Source organism: Chrysemys picta, chromosome 11 (genome assembly GCF_011386835.1).
Source record: "Chrysemys picta bellii isolate R12L10 chromosome 11, ASM1138683v2, whole genome shotgun sequence".
In the NCBI taxonomy this organism is placed as follows: Eukaryota; Metazoa; Chordata; order Testudines; family Emydidae; genus Chrysemys; species Chrysemys picta.
Genome location: NC_088801.1, coordinates 10,344,384 through 10,364,115, shown reverse-complemented (window position 1 = coordinate 10,364,115; position 19,732 = coordinate 10,344,384). Strand labels below are relative to the sequence as shown.

The window sequence follows — 19,732 nt, the reverse complement described above, 5'->3', positions numbered from 1 at the left end:
GCATTAGCGGGTAGGCTGGGTCCCCGAGGATGACTATAGGCATCTCCACATCCCCAACAGTTATTTTGTGGTCCGGGAAGTAAATACCTTGCTGCAGCCGTCTAAACAGACCAGAGTTCCTGAAAACACAAGCATCATGAACCTTGCCCGGCCATCCCACGTAGATGTTGGTAAAACGTCCCCTGTGGTCCACCAGTGCTTGCAGCACCATGGAAAAGTAGCCCTTTCGGTTAATGTACTGGCTGGCCTGGTAGTCCGGTGCCAGGATAGGGATGTGAGTTCCATCTATGGCCCCACCGCAGTTTGGGAATCCATCGCTGCGAAGCCATCTATGATCGCCTCCACGTTTTCCCACGGTCACTACCTTTGGCAGCAGTACATCAACGATTGCCTTCGCTACTTGCATCACAACAACCCCCACGGTAGATTTGCCCACCCCAAACTGGTTCGCGACTGACCGGTAGCTGTCTGGCGTTGCAAGCTTCCAGAGGGCTATGGCCACTCGCTTCTGGACAGTCAGTGCAGCTCGCAACCAGGTGTCATTGCGCTTCAGGGCAGGGGACAGCAACTCACAAAGTTCCAGGAAAGTTCCCTTCCGCATGCGAAAGTTTCGCAGCCACTGGGATTCATCCCAGACCTGCAGCACTATGCGGTCCCACCACTCAGTGCTTGTTTCCCGTGCCCAGAATCGCCGTTCCACGGCATCAACATGACCCATTGCCACCGTGATGTCCTCGGCGCTGGGTCCCGTGCTTTCTGAGAGGTCTGTGCTACTCTCAGACTTCAGGCCATCACCGCGGTGCCGTAGCCTCCTCGCCTGACTTTTCTGCATCTGCCTCAGGGAAACCTGTATGATAAGCTGCGAGGCATTGAGAGCGGCCACAACTGCAGCGATGGTCGCAGCGTGCTCCATGCTCGCAGTGCTGTGGCGTCCGCGCTGTCAATGACTGGAAAAGTGCGCGAACTGATTTCCCGCCGGCACTTTCGGGGAGGGAGGGCGGGAGTGATGGACGGATGACGACAGTTACCCAAAAGCACCCTCGACACATTTTGTTACCCAGAAGGCATTGGCGGCTACACCCAGAATTCCAATGGGCAGAGGGGACTGTGGGAACTGTGGGATAGCTGACCACAGTGCACCGCTTCGAATGTCGACGCTTTCACCGTTAGTGTGGACTCACAAAGTCGAATTACTGTCCTTAGTGTGGACACACACGTTCGACTTTGCAATATTGATTCCAAAAATTCGATGCAAGTAAAATCGAACTACTCTCGTAGTGTAGACAAGGCCTTAGTCTTCTCTTTTCCAAACTAAACAAACCCAATTCTTTCAGCCTTCCTTCATAGGTCATGTTCTCAAGACCTTTAATCATTCTTGTTGCTCTTCTCTGGACCCTTTCCAATTTCTCCACATCTTTTTTAAAATGCGGTGCCCAGAACTGGACACAATACTCCAGCTGAGGCCTAACCAGAGCAGAGTAGAGCGGAAGAATGACTTCTCATGTCTTGCTCACAACACACCTGTTAATACATCCCAGAATCATGTTTGCTTTTTTTGCAACAGCATCACACTGTTGACTCATATTTAGCTTGTGGTCCACTATAACCCCTAGATCCCTTTCTGCCGTACTCCTTCCTAGACAGTCTCTTCCCATTCTGTATGTGTGAAACTGATTTTTCCTTCCTAAGTGGAGCACTTTGCATTTGTCTTTGTTAAACTTCATCCTGTTTACCTCAGCCCATTTCTCCAATTTGTCCAGATCATTTTGAATTATGATCCTGTCCTCCAAAGCAGTTGCAATCCCTCCCAGTTTGGTATCATCCGCAAACTTAATAAGCGTACTTTCTATGCCAATATCTAAGTCGTTGATTTGACAAAACAGGCTTACACTGAAGTTAGTGGTGCTGCCTCTCCAGTACAGCCACTGAGCTACCCTAGCCCTGTGCTGCTAACACGTGCTTCCTCTTATGTGTTTCAGACTGGCTTCTTTAGAGACTAACAGGCTATACTGCTGTATTGTGGTCCTGCTCATAGAACGCTTGCCTTCCTGCATAGAACCCAGGTCTGGAGCCCTATGGCTTTCTAAGCGAGTCACTCTCCTGTCCCTTCCCAGGGTGTTATGGTTGTGCAAAATATTACTGCAATTGAGTTTTGGGAAATAGGTTAACTATTTATACTGAAAATTCTCTCTTATGCCAGCTGCTTAGCAGTAGTTTTTATTATCTGTACCAAGAAATGTCAGCAACCTGTGGTACTCCCATCTGTGCTAATCTCTCTGGTTCTGGCTACTTTTCTGTTCCCATCTCTTCTGGTTTTGTGCCACTTCGCTTTCTTCATGTCTCATTTTCAGATCTGTGACTTAGAACTGACAACCAGATTCTCTAGGCAAGTAAGTAAGAGCTGAGTAGCATGAAAATAGGAGAGGAACAAGAAGTGGGGAAGCAGCCAGAATCTGGAAGTAAGAGGGGAGCAGCGCAGATTGTTTTAACCTTGCTTCAAAGTGCTGCCTTCTGTTTTTCCAGTCCATGGTGTCAGTAAATGTGCGGGTCACTGCTGTATTGATTAGATGGCTACTCTTAAAACATTTCATAAATTCACCATTTGGGCTATTACTTTAATTACTCCTACTCCTGGTTATTTCCATCACGTAATGTATTCTCCTTATAAATTGTTATTTATATGCCTGTTTACTTTGCCGCATGTATTAGCCATTCAGCTTTATGGAAAAATACATGCAGAAATTACCTGGTAAGAAGATTTATTTATATTATACATAAAACTGATGCTCCAAGGTCTGGCAAACTCAACATTTTTTCAGTGCAGAATGTGCAATTTAAATAGATTGTAAACTCTTTGGGATATGGTCCATCTCTCCTGTTTGTTCTGCACAGCATGGTGCATGCTGATGGAGGACCACTAGTCACAGATAGGAATTGAGCTTGGGACCTTGCACTCTAAACCATAGTCCTCTACTACTAGAGTTAAGATCCCATTAAGTGGGAGCAGTAGTAGGCTCTTATCACTATGTGGATTAGCTACTAGAGACGTCATGACCTTACCTAGTGTGTTACACTGACAATACTGAGGTTGTGGGGTTTTTTTATGCCGATGGAAGAGCTCTCTCTTGTCAGCTGTATTTGTATAGCTGTGCCACTGCTGTGCTGTACGTATAGATATACCGTAATCCAAAGTGGCACCAGACCCTGTCATAATAAGAGATGCAAAACCTGCAGACGTATCTCCACTGGTACAGTGATCAACACCCTCCCACAACACACCTTTCAAGAGCCATGGGTCCTATACATGCCTATCACAACATGGATCCATGGGTCCTACAAATGCCTCATCCAGTGGACTAAATGCCCCAAAACAACTATCATGAGTGAAACTCTCTACACTCTCAAATGAACTCAGACAGGAAAATGACAAAAAACAAAAATACATTATCACCTGTGGGTGAACACTTTTCACAGAGAGATCACTATGTATCTGACCTATCAATCTTCATGTCAAAGAAAACCTACACAACTCTTTCAAAAGATGAGTCGGGAGCTTAAATTCAAACTCTGTTAGACAGTACAAATCATGGACTGAACAGAGGCACTGGATTTATGGTTTATTACAACAATCTGTAACCCACTTTTTTTGTCATATGACTACAAAGGTGTTAACGGGCCACTCCACCTTGAATGGTCCCTTTAGATTAGAATATGTACTAACTACTTATGCTAAACAATCTGTTCCACCCTGCATTTAGCTGGGACACAGTACCTTTCCCACACCTGTAGCTTAAAAGCTTGTCTCTCTCACCAAAAGACGTTGATCCAATAAAAAAATTACCTCTCCCACCTTGTCTTGCGCATCACATATCTATCTAACTTATGTCTTTATACCATACTCATAACTATGGTAGATGAGCACCAAATTATTATGGATTATAAATTAAATAACAATTAACTTTGTGATTAACAAATGAATATAAGAAATGTAGACGACAACATGGAGTAGAATATCAACATTGTACTCCTATTACTATCAACATCACATACGTACAGTGCCCGCTACTTATAGCAAGCAGAGATATTACAGACAGTCAATTAGTGAATCAAAATATATTTACCTAGTGAAAATTTATTCTTCATCCATGAGATCATGGTTCATAGGAAAAATGTCAGGTGTTGTGAACATTTTGAGGCCTAACTCTCTAAGAGTTTACGCTTACACTTTACTCCCGCCGATGTAAGCCGCCCACTACACTGACTTAACAATTCCACCTCCTCGAGGTGTAGCACTTAGGTTGATGTAGTTAGGTTGGTGCAGTGTCAGTGTAGACACTACGTTGCTTACTTCAGACTGTTCCAGCTGACAGCCGGAGCCCCGCTGCCCAGGGCTCCGGCTGTCAGTACCCCACGCAGACAGTTAAATCGGTGCAAGCACCCCTGGTTAGGACGTGCACTGCCGACAGAAGGAGTTAGTGTGACCATGCAAAAAATGTAATTACTACAGTGGCTGTGTGTCGATGTAACTTAAGTTGACTTAATTTTGTAGTGTAGAGTTGCCCTGAATATTTGTAGGTTATTCAAGTGCTCTGTAGAAGGAAGGAGAAACTAAATGGAAGAGCTACAGACTACTTTTTTTATTCCCCTTGCAAAACTAATTGTTGAGAAGCTGTAAATCTTCCTTTTTAGTTAAAAATGTGTAGAATTTTTTTAAACCATTTTTAGTAGAACAGCCTGTAAGAACTGCATGTGTTCTTACTGTGTAGGAGATGCAAACAGCAGGCTGATTTATGTTTTATTGAAAACCTTGTGATTGCCTTCAGTCATCCATCAGAACAGGCATTTATTGAATCAACTTTTATCTTCTCTCTCCTTTCAGGAAAAGATGGCACCTTTTCCCACCTAGCAACACCACTTTCCTTTATCCCACTAGGATCCCTTATGAGGAATCCAGCATATTCAGCAAAGTCAACGTTGTCAACCCTGATCTAAAACACTATCCTCGGTTCACTAAAGCCCAGGCCCATGTGGTTACACTCAATCCAGGACAGGTACCACCCACACTTAGACTTTACGTTATTTTGGAACTTTTTGTAAATAGTTTATGCTGCTAAACATGAGCTAGGAAAAGACAACAGAACAGCTTTCCCCTTCCCCTCCCCCAGTATACTTGGGATTTAATACAATTATCTGGCTACAGTAACTTGCTTTGCTCACTATTATTGTTTCTCCTGACTTTTAAATGAGAACTGCAGACACTTTGAGGACTAGCTCAAAAGGCTGCCTAGTTTTATAGAAGTCCTTGCAAGTACTTACATATCCTCTTCTTAAAAAGGTTGTTTTGAAACTTTCTAGAGCAGTGCTCTAGCCTGTCTACTCTGAAACCTGGATGTTGTGTGAAGTGTACTTGATTAATGAGTAGGCAGAGCTAACAAAGAAACGTGTTTATGTTATGACGGTGAGGAATAACCTTCACCATGGAAACATTTGCCCAACTTGTTGCTTTAACAGTGGAGTATTTATAATGACAATGCTTGCATTTATAGTGCACTTCATTGAAAGATTGTGTAGCAGTTTACAAGGGTTTCTGAGTATTAGTAACCCTATTTTAGTGATGAGGGAACCGATGGACTGATAAATCAGTCTTTGAAAATCAAGCTATAAGTGAGTTATTCAACATCACACATAGGGTTGCCAACTTTCTAGTCGCACAAAACTGAACACCCTAGCCCCACCCCTTCCCTGAGGCCACACCCCTATCCCGCCCCTTCCCATAGGCCCTGTCTCCCACTCACTACATTCCCCCTCCCTCGGTGGCTCACTCTCCCCCACCCTCACTCACTGGGCTGGGGCAGGGAGTTGGGGTGCAGGAGGGGGTGAGGGATCTAACTGGGGGTGCAGACTCTGGGGTGGGGCCAGAAATGTGGATTTCAGAGTGCGGGAAGGGGCTCTGGGCTGGGGGTGGGACAGAGGGGTTCAGAGTGTGGGAGGGGGCTCTGGGCTGGGGAAGGGGGTTGGGGTGCAGGGGGGATGAGGGCTCAGGGCTGAGGCATAGGCTTTCCTCAGGCTTCCTGCCTGCCCTTACTCTGCGCTGTGCCCCGGAAGTGGCCAGCAGGTCTGGCTCCTAGGCAGAGGCGCAGCAGGTGGCTCTGCGCACTGCTCTTGCCCACAGGCACCACCCCCACAGCTCCCATTGTCCACGGAGCCGGTGCTCGGGGTGGGGGCAGCGTGCGGAGCCCCATGGCCCCCCTGCCTAGGAGCCAGACCAGCTGGCCACTTCCAGGGCGTAGCATGGAGCCAGGAGAGGTAGGGACTAGCCTGTCTTAGCTCCGCAGCACCGCTGACCAGACTTTTATTGGCCCAGTCAGTGGTGCTGACCGGAGCCACCAGTGTCCCACCACGAACCTTGGTAAGTTGTTCCAGTGGTTAATTACTTTCACTGTTAAAAAATGTATGCCTTATTTCCAGTCTGAATTTGTCTAGCTTCAACTTCTAGCCATTTACTGCATTAGTTACCCATTTTCTTACATTTAGCAATGCACATTCTTGTAAAGTGCTCCTGAAAATAGAAAGCTTAGACCTTTTCAAAGTAATTTTATTGTGTGCAAAGCATATTAATAGTTTACACTATGTTAAACTAAATGAATGGTTTTGCCATTTGCCCTCCTTACAGCAGTGGGGGGGGGGGTTGGGGGAGGGGGGAGGTTTGATACTAAATTATTATTTTTTGCTTAATATCAGTAAAACTGTGTTTATTTAGCATAGCATTATCTACAGTGCCAAGCACTGCTATTGCAATTTATAACCTCTGTCTGAATGATTCAGTTTGATAATGACTATAATATGATCTTAATTAGGCTTAAACTAATTACAAATTAATCTTTGTTAAGAATAAAGGTCGTGGGTCAGCTCAGTAGTATGCAGTGCCATGAAAAGAGAGAGAGAGAGAGAGAGACACACACACACACACTCTCTCTCTCGCTCTCTCTCTCTCTGACTTGGGGTACTGAGGAAGTGCCTCCATCCATTCCACAGCAAACTCTTAGAGCAGTCTCATCCCATACTTCTCAACCACAAGGATGGTGGTTACTGGCTTGGGACCTTTATTGTTTGAGTGAGAAGGAAGGAATAACCTAAAAGGATGCCATTATTAATGATGGAGAAGATCCCTAAATAATAAATACTTGGATATCCACTCAGTCTCTCTCTTTCAGATGGGAATAAATACAATTACTTTAGGATTTTCAATCAGATTTATTTATTCAATCAGGTAATTTTTAGTAATTTCCACTCCTTCTTAGAGAGTGAACAAAATGTTTGGGGTTAGATGCTGTAACAGTACAGGATTGAAAAATAAAGACAAAGATATTCTTGGGTATTCAGGAAAGCAACTGCATGTAGGCTGAGTGCAGCTATGAATATCAAATAAACTTAATGTTTCTAATGCCACCTTCTGGCCAATGTGTTTAATTTCATCAGTTTGCTATAGGCAATTTTCTATGCTCATTTGCAAAGTTTAATGCAGTATCCCTCATTAGTACATTGAGACATTATATATTGGTACAATGTGCTTTGATTATAACATTATGTGCTCTTTAGCCCCTTATCGCTGGAAGAATAGATTCTATTCCCAATTTAACTAGCTGTATAAAGACTGCATTAGTTTTTAAAAAAGACTTCAGTTTAAACATGACTTGTGGCTGTGGGCTAAATTTCTAATAAAGCCTCAATGCAACCTCCAATTTTGCATCCACAATATATTTTGGATGCACATGATAACACTGAGACATCTAACTGTTTGGAGGGCCAACCAGGTAGCTGGAGGTCTCAAAGCTAGTGTTTGTATCTGCAAGTGACTGAATTCACAAAATTGCAAGCTCAGACAATTGCATGCACATTTGCAAAATTTCAGGGGCAAATTGAGAGGCTGTTTTTAAAAATGCGGCCTTAGCCATTACTTGATTGTTCCACAGGGGAGAATCAGAAGTGAGTGAGTGACTGCTGATACATTCATTCACCAAACCCATGTGTTTTCACCCAAAATGCTGCTGTTCTGGTTTCTTTGTTCAAAGATGATTTAATGTGTCCAAAAAATACAAAAAAAAATTTAAAAAAAAAAAAAAGCCTGAGCCACATCGTATTCTCCCTTCATCCTCTTCCTTTCTCTACCTTTTCCCTGGACTCCTTCCAGAGTAATAAGAGGCTTAAATTTAATGCCTGTAAAATATTTTAAGATGGTATATAATTGCAAAGAATTATTGATCATTGTTTCCCTTCGCCCCACCTCCCGTTACTGTCTCCTCCTAACTTCTCAGGCTCTGGTGCTCCTGTCATTACATCCCCCATGTCATGTGATCAATAGAAAAGAATCACAGAACCGAGGCACTGTCTTCCAACAGTGAAGAAAAAGCTTTATCAAAATAAGGAAAACAGAATAAAGAATCACTAACGCTCTGTCTTTCTCTCTCCCCCTCTGCTTCATTGTGTGGCTTCTGCCTAGAACATCTCACAACTCCCCTCCTGCCTGGCTTCCTGCTAAAATTGTAAACAAACAGTATACATGTCCTCACACCAGCCTCTCTTTACACAATCAGTAATTCTGCTAAGTTCTTTGAGGGTCTTTGTTCTGTGTTTGTACAACACCTAGTGTAATGGGGTCCTGGTCCGTCACTCGGGTTTCTGGGTCCTACTGCAATACAAATAACAAAATAATACCCCAAACAACACTGTGACTTCAGGTGGGACCAGGTCGTGAACTCTTTACTTTGTTCTTCCCCAGCCCTTAGGCAGGCAAAACTCCCACTGATTTCAATGAGGGTTTTACCTGAGTAACCAGCTTTTTAGCACTTCAGGAATTGGCCCCAAGTAATAAGAAGCAAGAGCAGATAAATTCTTGATAAACAAAGTTCCTGTCTCTACATAAATACCCTTGAAAATAAAGAGCAGGTCAGGAATACAGGAAACATAATATATTCAAGCTCTTGTTAAAAGTCAGTAAAATGTTCAAGCTCAGAGGGTATATTGAAATATTTAAAGGGATTTTGCTGTAACTGGGAGTTTGAATGATTTTAACTAAAGAAGAATCCAAAAGTGTCGGAGGTGAGGCCGTTCGATTAACATGGATAAAACAACTCTTCTGGGGGCAGCGGTGCATGGGGCTGCAGATCAGCCTCTCACACTGCCCTACGGAGTGGGCTGGTGCTAACACCGGGCAGCATCTGCTTGGTTCAGATAAACATCAGAACAAGCTTATCAGGTACAGAAAAGTTGGATGAGGTGGAGCAGCTGGTAGTGGATTTATGCCATTATCGATGTTGAGCTGCCAGAATAGGTTGCCTCAAAAAAATTTTCACCTCGATCCGCAAAATATGTGAAAAATCCCTGGCTGAATCACCTTCCCCATGGAAAAAAACCCCATCAGCTCCACTCCTCCCTGTACCCATCAATAAGGAAATCTACTAACTACATACTGTTCCCTCCCATTCCATCAATCCTTCCATCCCCTGGTCTAGTACCTCTTGACCCACCATTTTGTCCCCTCCCCGGTATTTCACTGAGGCTGCTCAAGATGGCTCCCCTACCAGCCTACTGCTGCAGCTGTGATAGCAGCCCAGTTCTCCTGCAGTGTGTGAGAAGAAGTGGAGACAAGCCAAGTTGTTGTGAATGGGAGGACAGGAGAACCTTGTGGTGCACCGCCCTACCAGGGTACGTTTACGTTGCAATAAAAACCCAGGACACCAAGTCTCAGAGCCTAGGTCAAACTGACTTGGGCTTGTAGGGCTAAAAATCACATTGTAGATATCTGAGACCCACCCCCTCACAAGGTTTCAGTCCAAGCGTCTACACTGCCATTTTTTAGCTCTGCAGCCTGAGCTCCACAAGCCCAAGTCAGCTGTCCTGGGCCAGCTGTGGTTGTGCCATGGGTCTTTTTATTACAGTGTAGACGTACTCTTTAAGAGGCTCTGTTGAAGGATGCAAGAACGGGATAGCTCTGTCAGCATCTGCCACAGTTGCCGCAATAGTGGGTGCACTCCGAGTGGGAAGACCACTGTAATAAGCTGAGCTGGCCTTGGAATTTTTAAATTGCCACCTTCACCACCCAAGTTCTCTGTGCATCACTTTCTGATTACCAAATAGCTCTTTGTGACAAGCAGTGATTACTTGCATATACATACTTCGCTCCTCGGGAAGCTCAGCGTTTTCTTTAAAAAGCAAGAATATCAGCACCTTACATTTGCTGTAAGTTTCAGTAGCAGTTCCAACCCATTATGTGGCTCTGGATATACAAATCCATCATTCCATTTACTCTATAAAAGTTATTTCTGTATCTGTGCTCTAATGTTTTGCCCTTTCATTTTATCTTTTTCAGGAGATTTGTGCAAATGCGTTCGTTTGCCTTTATCTGCGATGAGCTATATCTGCCATCCACTAGCCAAAATATTACAATTATCTGAGTTGCTTCTATCTGCTTGTTTGTTATTTAGTTTTGTATCTTTCTTTTCCAACCCCTGCAACCAAGTGGCATGAGTGAAAAGCATGCCAACAGCGAATTCTTTCTCAGCTTGACATTATTCTGTCTGTGCTTTGCTTTTTGACTTAACTTTTCACCAACGTCCGTAGATCTGTACGCTAAACATTTATCCCTATTCCTTCAATTTCACTGTGGTTTACCAGCATGTTTCCCATTGATTTTCAGATGTTGTTAAATATGTATGCTCCACTTTGAAGGAGCACAAAGGTATGGAACTCTGTTTTGTTTCATTTGGAGATCTGATGAAGTTTTTGCTTTCCTTTCTGTAAAACTAGGCATATGAAGATCCCTACCTTTCCATTTCTCTTTCTGATCTGAAATATTCCCCGTGTTCAGCCGGTTTTGTTCCCTTAGGGGCTGTCCATAATTTATGTAACTCATTAGGGCAGATGGTGCCCAATCTTATTACACAGGAGGGCAATCTAAACCTAAGCACAACCTTGCGTGGGCCAAACAGATTCAGCATATTTAATAAGATTTAAAGTCACCTATATTGATTTATGTTTTAAATCCTTCTTGTTTCATCTGTGTTTAGATTGAAACAACCTATGTACAGTACTGTCTATTTACATCATTTTAGTTTACACAAGTGTGTAAACATGATGACAAAATGCTAATGAATCAGCTGTTAGTATACTGTGTTGAAGCAGGCCACGGGCCTTATGAAATGCTCTGGTGGGCCGTGTATGGCCCGCGGGCTGTAGGTTGGGTACCCCTGCACTAAGGGGTGGATGGGTCTTTAATTTTGTGTGTTTTGTTTCAGTGTTAAAGTGTTACAAGGGATGGAGGGGTCTTGAAAAATCACCAAAAAATGTGTTACATAATTTATGGACAGCCCCATACAGGTTATCTTTTGCACACAGGTGTCTGTGATCACTTTTTTGCTATGTCTTGCAACTTCCCTAAAGATTTGCCTATTACCTTTAATAATTTCACATTTCTTGCTAGCATAAATTCTGATTTTAATGATCAGATGCTTACTAAACCCAGCTGTTCTCGCTGCTTCTTATTTATGTTTCCTACTTTTCCTCTTGCAGTCAAAGCTTTGTAGCTGCCCCAAAAATTCTGTAAGGAAACAGTGCTGGCTCCAGATATATACATCCTTTACAATTATTACATTTGATGTAATGGCACATGAAATCCCCTCTTCTGCTCCTGCAACCAGAGACCAGCCACACCGAAAGGCCAGACTGCCTTCACAACCTTCCGTTCCTTACATCCAATTCATTTCTCCAAACAGCACCTTGTATTTAAGCATTTCTGCACTTACCAATTTATGTTATCTTGCTTTTACTTCCTTGCCATCACCCTTTCCCTAGGACTCAGGAGACCAGGGTTCTAGTCCTAGCTCTGCCACTGATTTGTTACATGATGTTAAACAAGTCACTTCTCCCTGTGTCTCCGTTTCCTCATCTGTAAAATGGGAATAATCCTGTTAAGTATGGCCAATGTTCTTTGACTGTATACATGTAGCCATATTAAAACACACCATTGTTTGCTTGCTGTCAGCCTATCAGGCGATCCAGACAGCTCTGTATTTGTGGCCTCTCCCCTTCATTATCTCCCACTCCCCCAATTTTTGTGTCATCTGCAACTTTATCATAGATGATGGGGGAAAAACATAAAATCATTAATAAAAACATTAAATAGCATAGGCCAAGAACTGATTCCTGTGGGACCCTACTAGAAACATACCTGCTCAATGACGATTCTCCATTTACAATTACATTTAAGACCTATCGGCCAGCTTTAAATCCATTTCATGTGTGCCATGTTAATTTTATATTGGTCTAGTTATTTTAATCAAATCCCAAGTGTGACCCCAAATCAAATGTCATACAGAAGTCTAAGAATATTATATCCTTCCCTCTTCTCTCTACTCCCCCTTCCTGTCACCAGCTAATATATCAGAACTTTCAAAGTGAAATCCTGGTCCATAGGAGTTTTACTGTTGACATCAGTGGGGCCAGGATTTCACCCTGCACCTTAGGGCCTGTTTCTCATTTATTCTGATGCTCATTCACACTGCTCTGGAAGTATAAAGGAAGCATAAATTACACTCCTGAGTGATGGTGTGAAGTGGCCTCAATGTAAATGAGTATTGGGTGCTTAGAGTTTTACTATTGACTTTGGTAGATCAAGTTCAAACTCTAAAACTGGGTACTATAGTCATAGATTCTGAGACCAGAGAGGACCTTGGCATCTAGTCTGACCTCCTGTATAATACAGGCCATAGAACTTCCCTGATTCCATTGTGATCCATCTCTAGCAACTGGAAGAATCTGTAACATCTTTGGACTTCTGCACCACATCTACATTTTAACATTTGGTTTGTTTAATGGCAAGTATGCATTGTGCTCACAGCTGCATGATTCGGTCTGTTCTTGCTCAGATCAGCCGCTTACTCTGGTCTGTAAGCTGCGTGAGGTTAAGGTGACTTTCTGAATATTCTTGACCCTCAAACATCTATAGCCTTTCGCTTGTTTTAAATGGAAACTTGTGAGCCGTATTTCAGCTCATCATCCAAAATTAACCCAGGCTCACAGCCCTGATGCTACATTTATGCAGGTGCTTAATTGACTTAAATGAGACCACTCACGTCCATAAAGTTAAATGTGTAAGTAAGTGTTTGTAGAACGGGGGCCTCATTGGTCTTTTTCCACATAGTTTTCTAGTCAACCCACTACTGTATTATCTGAAAAGGTGGTTATCTTGATGATAGGACATTCTTATAAGTAATTTGTGTCTAGCAAGAAAAAAAATGGCTATAGTTCAGATAAAAATCATTGCTGCTCTTCCCCTTACTGAAGTGTATATTTTTACTGTCTCTATAGTCCAACCATTTTCTTACCTGTTCAGAAACAGTCTTTTATGCTGTTCTTGATAACCCTATGTTAATCTAGTGTTCTGCAATCTATAAAGCTAGCACTATATCATCAAAACAACATTAATGTCTTTGTACCATAAAAGCCAAGGTTTAAAATCAATTTTATGTCAAAAATATCACACTAATATAGTAATATAGCTCTGATCTAAACTAGATAGTCATGATTTTTTAGGGCATCTTATTTTTTAAATAGTCTACTAAATTTGACAAGTGTAATAAAGGATAGTTATTCACCAGAATTAGAGCTGCACATTATTAATCACTTAGAAGAACTTTAGAATACTGACTTCCTGGGGAAGCCAGCTTGGCAGTCTGTATAAAGAAACTGGAAAGCCTACTAAACTGGAGAGTCTACAAAGAGTCCTTGCTCAGCAGGGTATGGTTAGGACTTTCTCTAATGTCCTGCTAAGCCAGCTGGCAACTTCTTATGCATCTGGCCCTCACTTAACTGAAACAGTTATGAGGTTACAACCCTGTTTCAGATAAGAGGATTTTGGATAAGAGGTAGTACAGGACTGTGTCCACTGTCATACACAGTAGCTACTGACCTTGTGAAACAGTGGAATATGCTGAGCTTGAGGGAGAAATGAAAGTCAGACCACCTGCATTGTAGACCTGGCTAACCTCTTATGTGACCTTGGGCAAATCATTTAACCTCTGTGTGTCCATCTACATAAAAAGCATGCTGTTACCTCACAGGTGAAATGTATTCGTGTTTGAACTCTTTGGATGAAAGGTATATACAAATAACATTTGCTTTCTTTTAATGATTCTGGGTACAGTATGGTGCTTTGCTAATGAGACCTTACCATCATTTTTGCCTGACTGTTTCAGACTGGGAATACTCTTCTAACTTCCTTTTAAATAAGGGAAATATTCCTGTTACACTAGAGGTTTAGTAGACCGTTTGCTACAGTATTTGAAAAAGGAAGATTCCTGCTGCTATTCTAATGACTGTGTCCCTTCATTTCAGGTCCTGTTTGTTCCCAGACACTGGTGGCACTATGTAGAAAGCGTTGACCCCATCACAGTCAGTATAAACTCTTGGATTGAACTGGTACGTTCCTTTTAAGTCATTGCTATAGGGTTCTTAAGCTACAAAGCATATGCCATATAGTGTAGGCTCACTGGTTAAAAATAAATAATTCTGCCCCGCATCTGGTGACACGATGAGCCACAGAGTGGTTTATAATCTAACGTTTTCATAGCACTTTTCATCCAGAGGGATCCCAACACACTTTACAGACTTGTGTTTATAGAAGGATTATTTATCACCCATCACTAGAATGCAGCCATGCTGGGCCAATATATTGCACAACTGTTTGTGTTTGCCTGGATGTTTTTAGTAAGAAAGCAGAAGAACTTCTCTAACTAATACTACAGAGGGGAATTTGACCAGGTCACAGAGTTATCACATGTCTGCTCTTGAGGAAGGAGCTTTAATCATGCATCCACTGGCCCAGCTCTTCCTCTAAATCCTTACACTGAACTACAAGGAGCCTGGTAGAGGCTCCCTTAATCTTGCCCCATGCCTAGCAGCTGCATTCATGGCTTGGCAAGGGAGTAGGCAGGCTCTACCCCTGAACAACATGATCAGTCAGACTTTACATGAATAAGGATTTGAAGGCTCAGAATTTAAGGCCCCGATTGAGCAAAGCACTTGAACTCAAGCATGTCCTTACATTCACCCTATTCAGCAAAGCAATTAAACACATGCTTAATTTTAAACTGACTTTAATGGGACCAAAAAAAGTATATGCTTATGTCCCATTGAAGTCACAGGTTAACATTTAAGCATGTGTTTAATTGCTTTGCTGAACAGGATGGACTTAAGTATGAGCTTGACGCCTTCCCTGTTCAGCAAAGCATATGCTTAAGTGCTTTGCCAGATCAGGGCCTAAATGACAAACAAAATGGCAAAGAATACGACTACCTGGAATGTTTAATTCACATCTTCCTGAGAGTTGAGATTGTGCTTGTATTGGATTTTCTGGCTTAGTTAATTTCTCTTTTCTCTAGGCGTTGATTTTTTACTGTGTTTGTTAACCAATAGATATGTGATCGTTCCAGTGATATAGTCTCAATACTCCACAATGTTTTTAAATCCAAATCATGTTATCATGAATACTATCGCAGTATGAAATACTATTAACGTGGCTAAAAAAGCAGGCTTTACTAGGACAGAAATCTGTGAAGTACTGAATGAGTTATACAGGGCTGGCCCCTTTTCTGGGCCATCGTCTGGCATCTTTATACTGCTCTGGAAGAACAGAGGGGTTCAAACCTGGGTGGATCCTCCTATGAAAGAATTCTCATTGTAAGGGATATTCAGCTATAAGAACAATGTGTAGCAGTCCTATGCCAGTCGCTTACACAGTGTCACGTACAGGGGGCATCTAGGAACGCTGCATTCCCTCTGTTCTGGGTCAGCAAGGCAGCCTACAGGCAGCCATTCAAGGCTGTCATAAATTTGTACAGGCCCTGAGGCAGTTCTGATTTGTGCCAGCGACTGGGGGGGCCTCGGTCAGTGTCTAGTATGTAAAGGTGACTTAAAGCCCCCTCCTCATCCCTAAATTGGGCTCCGCCTCTTGAACTGCACCACTCAGGAGTTGAAGGTCGGAGTCGGGCCCATTGTACAAGACAGATAAATACAGAATGATAGAGCTATTTGTTGGACATATTTTTGTTTCCTTTCCCTTACTATTTTCTCATTTTGTTATCCACTGGTACAATAAAATGGAGCCAAATTCTGCAACCCTTACTAAGGCAAAGCTCTGACTAAACACAATGGGAGTCCAATTTGAATAGAGTCTGTTGGAGTTTCCTAATAAGATATCAAAAATTAAAAGGCCGCACAAACAAAATAAATGACTTTGGCTAATAAGCAAATTGCACAGTAGTTGAACCTTAGAAAGGAGTGCATGTAATCATTGCGGCACAGGTGACAGTCGATTACAGCCTATTATCCCTGCAGATGACAGCAACATTGTTTTTAGATGTGGGCAATCCATCTATGAAAATAATTCATGACACGGGCACTAAAATATAATATTAAGAACGTTTCCATTACCCATTCAAGCAGTTCTCTCACTTGGAGCTGTAACCAGCCGCTTTCACTTTGACAGATGCGTGTCATGCCAGCATCATCCTAGTGATACCATTAATTATTTTGCCAAGACTTTTTAGAATAAGAGTAGAAGTTTAATTTGTTTTCAACATAATGTGACAGATTCAAGCCCTGCTTTCTAACGAACTAAGTCACATGATTAATGCGGCCCCAGGATTTAGCACAGTCGGATGACTCCCAAGATCACAATACCTTGAAAAATATTAACCGTGTACATGTGTAGTTTTGCAAAGGGATTGCTCAGTGCAACAAAAATAAGTCTACTCACAGGACTGCAGGCTGGGAACGTGCTGCTTTATTTTACTACATCACAACAGAGCCTAGAAGGAAAGGGGGAGTCAATTCCCTCTAACTAGACAAGAAGAGAGGAATAGAGCATGGCTGCTACTCTGAGTAACCCAGTTAACCCTTGATGACAACTTTACTATATGTAGAAATCAGGATGTCGTCATTTTGGCAGGGAGGAGGTTTTTATGAAAGAACATTAATAAATGTGAACAGATACCCCCATGTGACAGCCCCACACACACCACCAATGGCAGAATTTTGTCCTAAAACTAGCGTGCAGAAATGAAGATAGATTATTTTTCTGCGTGAATTCCAGGTTCTACTGTGAAACTCCAAGATGCATTACAGCCTTTAACACCCTTCCCAGCAAGATATAAGGCTTGACACATCCTAATGTTTCAAACCCCCAACCCAAAATTTGACAGTCCATGGCTGGCTGGCTGGCTCATACTTATGGTACATCTTCCTTTTTTTTTCCTGCTTTTCCCCCTAAGAGCCCAAGTGACTCTTAAATTATCTGTCCATTTCTGTTGTACTCATCACTGTGATATCTGAGTGCTAATCAACACCGCACACCCTGATCAACCGCCTTCCCTTCTAACTACCCCTCCACTGCCTCTAAGCTATTCAGTTAAATAGAAAGTGGAAGACAACAGACTGTCGTTTAAAATTATGTTTCTCTGTTCTAAAATCCCACATTAGCCCATGTCTAGCTGGCCAAGGGATGAAGGAAGAATTCAAGGTCTGTACCACGCAAGAATCAATTACAAGAACCCCATAAAACTCTTAATCTTTCTATAATTTTTCATTTTATTTTTTGGGAATGTCATGTTATTTTGTGTTATCCTGCCTGCCAGGAGAGTGGGAGGCCCTTCGGTATTGCAGAGTGAGCCTGCCCTGCACTCACCCCACAGCGGCAGCTCCTGTTTCACAGGGCTGGGCCTGGTTCTCCTTTCTGGTCATTGCAATCTGGCGTGCAGGGTCACAGTGCCACTCAGATTTGACCCAGGTGTCCCTCCATCGTGACCAGGGAGTGGCTGGACAAAACTGGAGTAGGCCCCCAGGTCTGGCCCCGTGAGACAGGAGCTGCCACTGTGGGATGAGTTTTGTTTTATGTCATTTTATACATTCTCTTCACATTTGCAAAGCTGTATCAATTACTGATTTTTTAGTTTAGCAGAAGCCCATCAGCATCCTTCCGGGAAGGAAACATTTGTTTTTCCTTCTGTTGCTATTTAAAACTGCAACAACATATTAGTGGGCTTCTGTTACTGTCAAATGACAACAAGCTTCCTGAATTTTCATAGGACTTAGTCATGTGCCTTAGTAGCCCCAAGGTATTTGCTATCTCACAGTAATATCCTTTGTGGTTCAAGTGTTTAAAATATTTATATGTATAATTTTTGTAAAATGCTTTTGGGGTCCATCTAGATTAAAGGGGTTATATAAATGCATATCATCAGAAATTCAACAGCATTTGTATGCTGTATAATTTATGAGGTATCAAATTTAATTAACAAAATAATCTCTCTTGCAACCTCTTCTTCATGTAAGTAATCCCATGATTTCTTGTGTTAAGAAGGATTTTCAAGATAAGGCTCTTGGTTTGGTCCTTTCCAAGGTCCTCCAAGGCTTTCTAAAGGGTGCAAAGTGCCACATTTTCTCCATTTACCTTTTATTTTCTTGGGATAGGATGCAGACCACAAAGCCCGGGTGGAAGAGGCAATAACTCGAACACTAGTGTGCGCCATAAAATCTGCAGAAAACCCCAGTCCTGTGGATGCCTGGCTGAATCCTACAGAAGTAAGCTCCTTCTTGTTTCCATTAGCAGCAATAGCCTGGAGTTACTGACATTTGTTTTAAACTTACTAGGAATCTTTTTTTCCTGTGTAATAAATTAAGTGCCTTTCATACAGCTAAGAAGCAGCATAGCATTGACTAGAAACGTACAGCTTGTTCACTATGTTTATTTTTGTTTGCTTGTTTAGGTCGAGGCAACATCCCATGAAATCAATCTTCAGTACTTAAATGGAGCAATGTCTGCATATTTAGAATATCAAAAGGTAACTGTATCAGAGGACAGAGATCTCAGCACCCATGATACAGAGAAGGAGGCATCTTCATGTAAAAGAAGGAAAATGCAAGTCAACCCCAAACCAGAGGACTATAAATCAGGAACCCATGAAGCTGGTATTACAATGGTTAAAGCAAAAAAGTTGGAGAAAATACCTTTCGGGGTGCATCTTATTCCAGTATTACCACAGTCTCAAGAAGCAAGCTCAGTGGGGGCGGGAGCAGCGGAAAGTGACTCTAGAGACCGTCTCAGCAAAAATGAAGAAGGACATTTTGGAAAATCTTGCTGCACGGGGAAGCAATCGGTAATGAGTAATGACTGCAAAACACTTGCAGCTCAAACAGATTCAGACAGCACTGCAAACTCTTCACAAATGGCCATTTCTACAAATGACTTGTTAGATTGTTTGGTTAATCCACAAGTCGTCAGTTTAGTGGCTGGTCTCTTGTTGGAGAGAGAGAGAGTTTGATAGAGTATTTTATCATTTCTAAAATAAAGAGGAAACTGGCAGGCTTGTTCTGGGTTTTTTAACTCACTAGTAATTGAATATTTTACTTTTGTTAAAAAAATTTGCATATTTTTAAGATATAGACAAGTATGCTTGGGAATGCATGTAAGGCCCCAGACCAGCACCATATTTCAAATGGTTAAATGGCAGAATAAAAATGAATCCCTGAAACAAGAATAAATAAATAACATTAGGCAGAGACAACTAATAGAGATAAAACAAAGCCCCTTTGGGATCCATCTGATTAGAAATATAAAATACCCAGCGGCTACACAATTGTCCCTTGATTTGGGTTACAACATGGTTCCAATTTGTGG

At 42.2% G+C, this 19,732-nt stretch overlaps 1 protein-coding gene across 9 annotated transcripts in view; it reads left to right on the top strand.

Moving 5' to 3' along the window:
* HSPBAP1 (HSPB1 associated protein 1) overlaps window positions 1–19,417 on the top strand; it is a 67,000-nt gene extending 47,583 nt beyond the window's left edge. For 7 of the 9 annotated variants that reach the window (XM_065561493.1, XM_065561491.1, XM_065561494.1 and 4 more), the window contains 4 exons: window positions 4,880–5,051; window positions 14,392–14,475; window positions 18,526–18,636; window positions 18,822–19,417. In XM_065561493.1, the coding sequence (XP_065417565.1) occupies window positions 4,880–5,051; window positions 14,392–14,475; window positions 18,526–18,636; window positions 18,822–19,376 (922 nt within the window). In that variant the 3' untranslated portion in view covers window positions 19,377–19,417. The remainder of the gene's footprint in view (window positions 1–4,879; window positions 5,052–14,391; window positions 14,476–18,525; window positions 18,637–18,821) is intronic. The other 2 variants (XM_065561492.1, XM_042843084.2) reach the window with 1 other exon arrangement.
* Window positions 19,418–19,732: the final 315 nt, after the last annotated feature.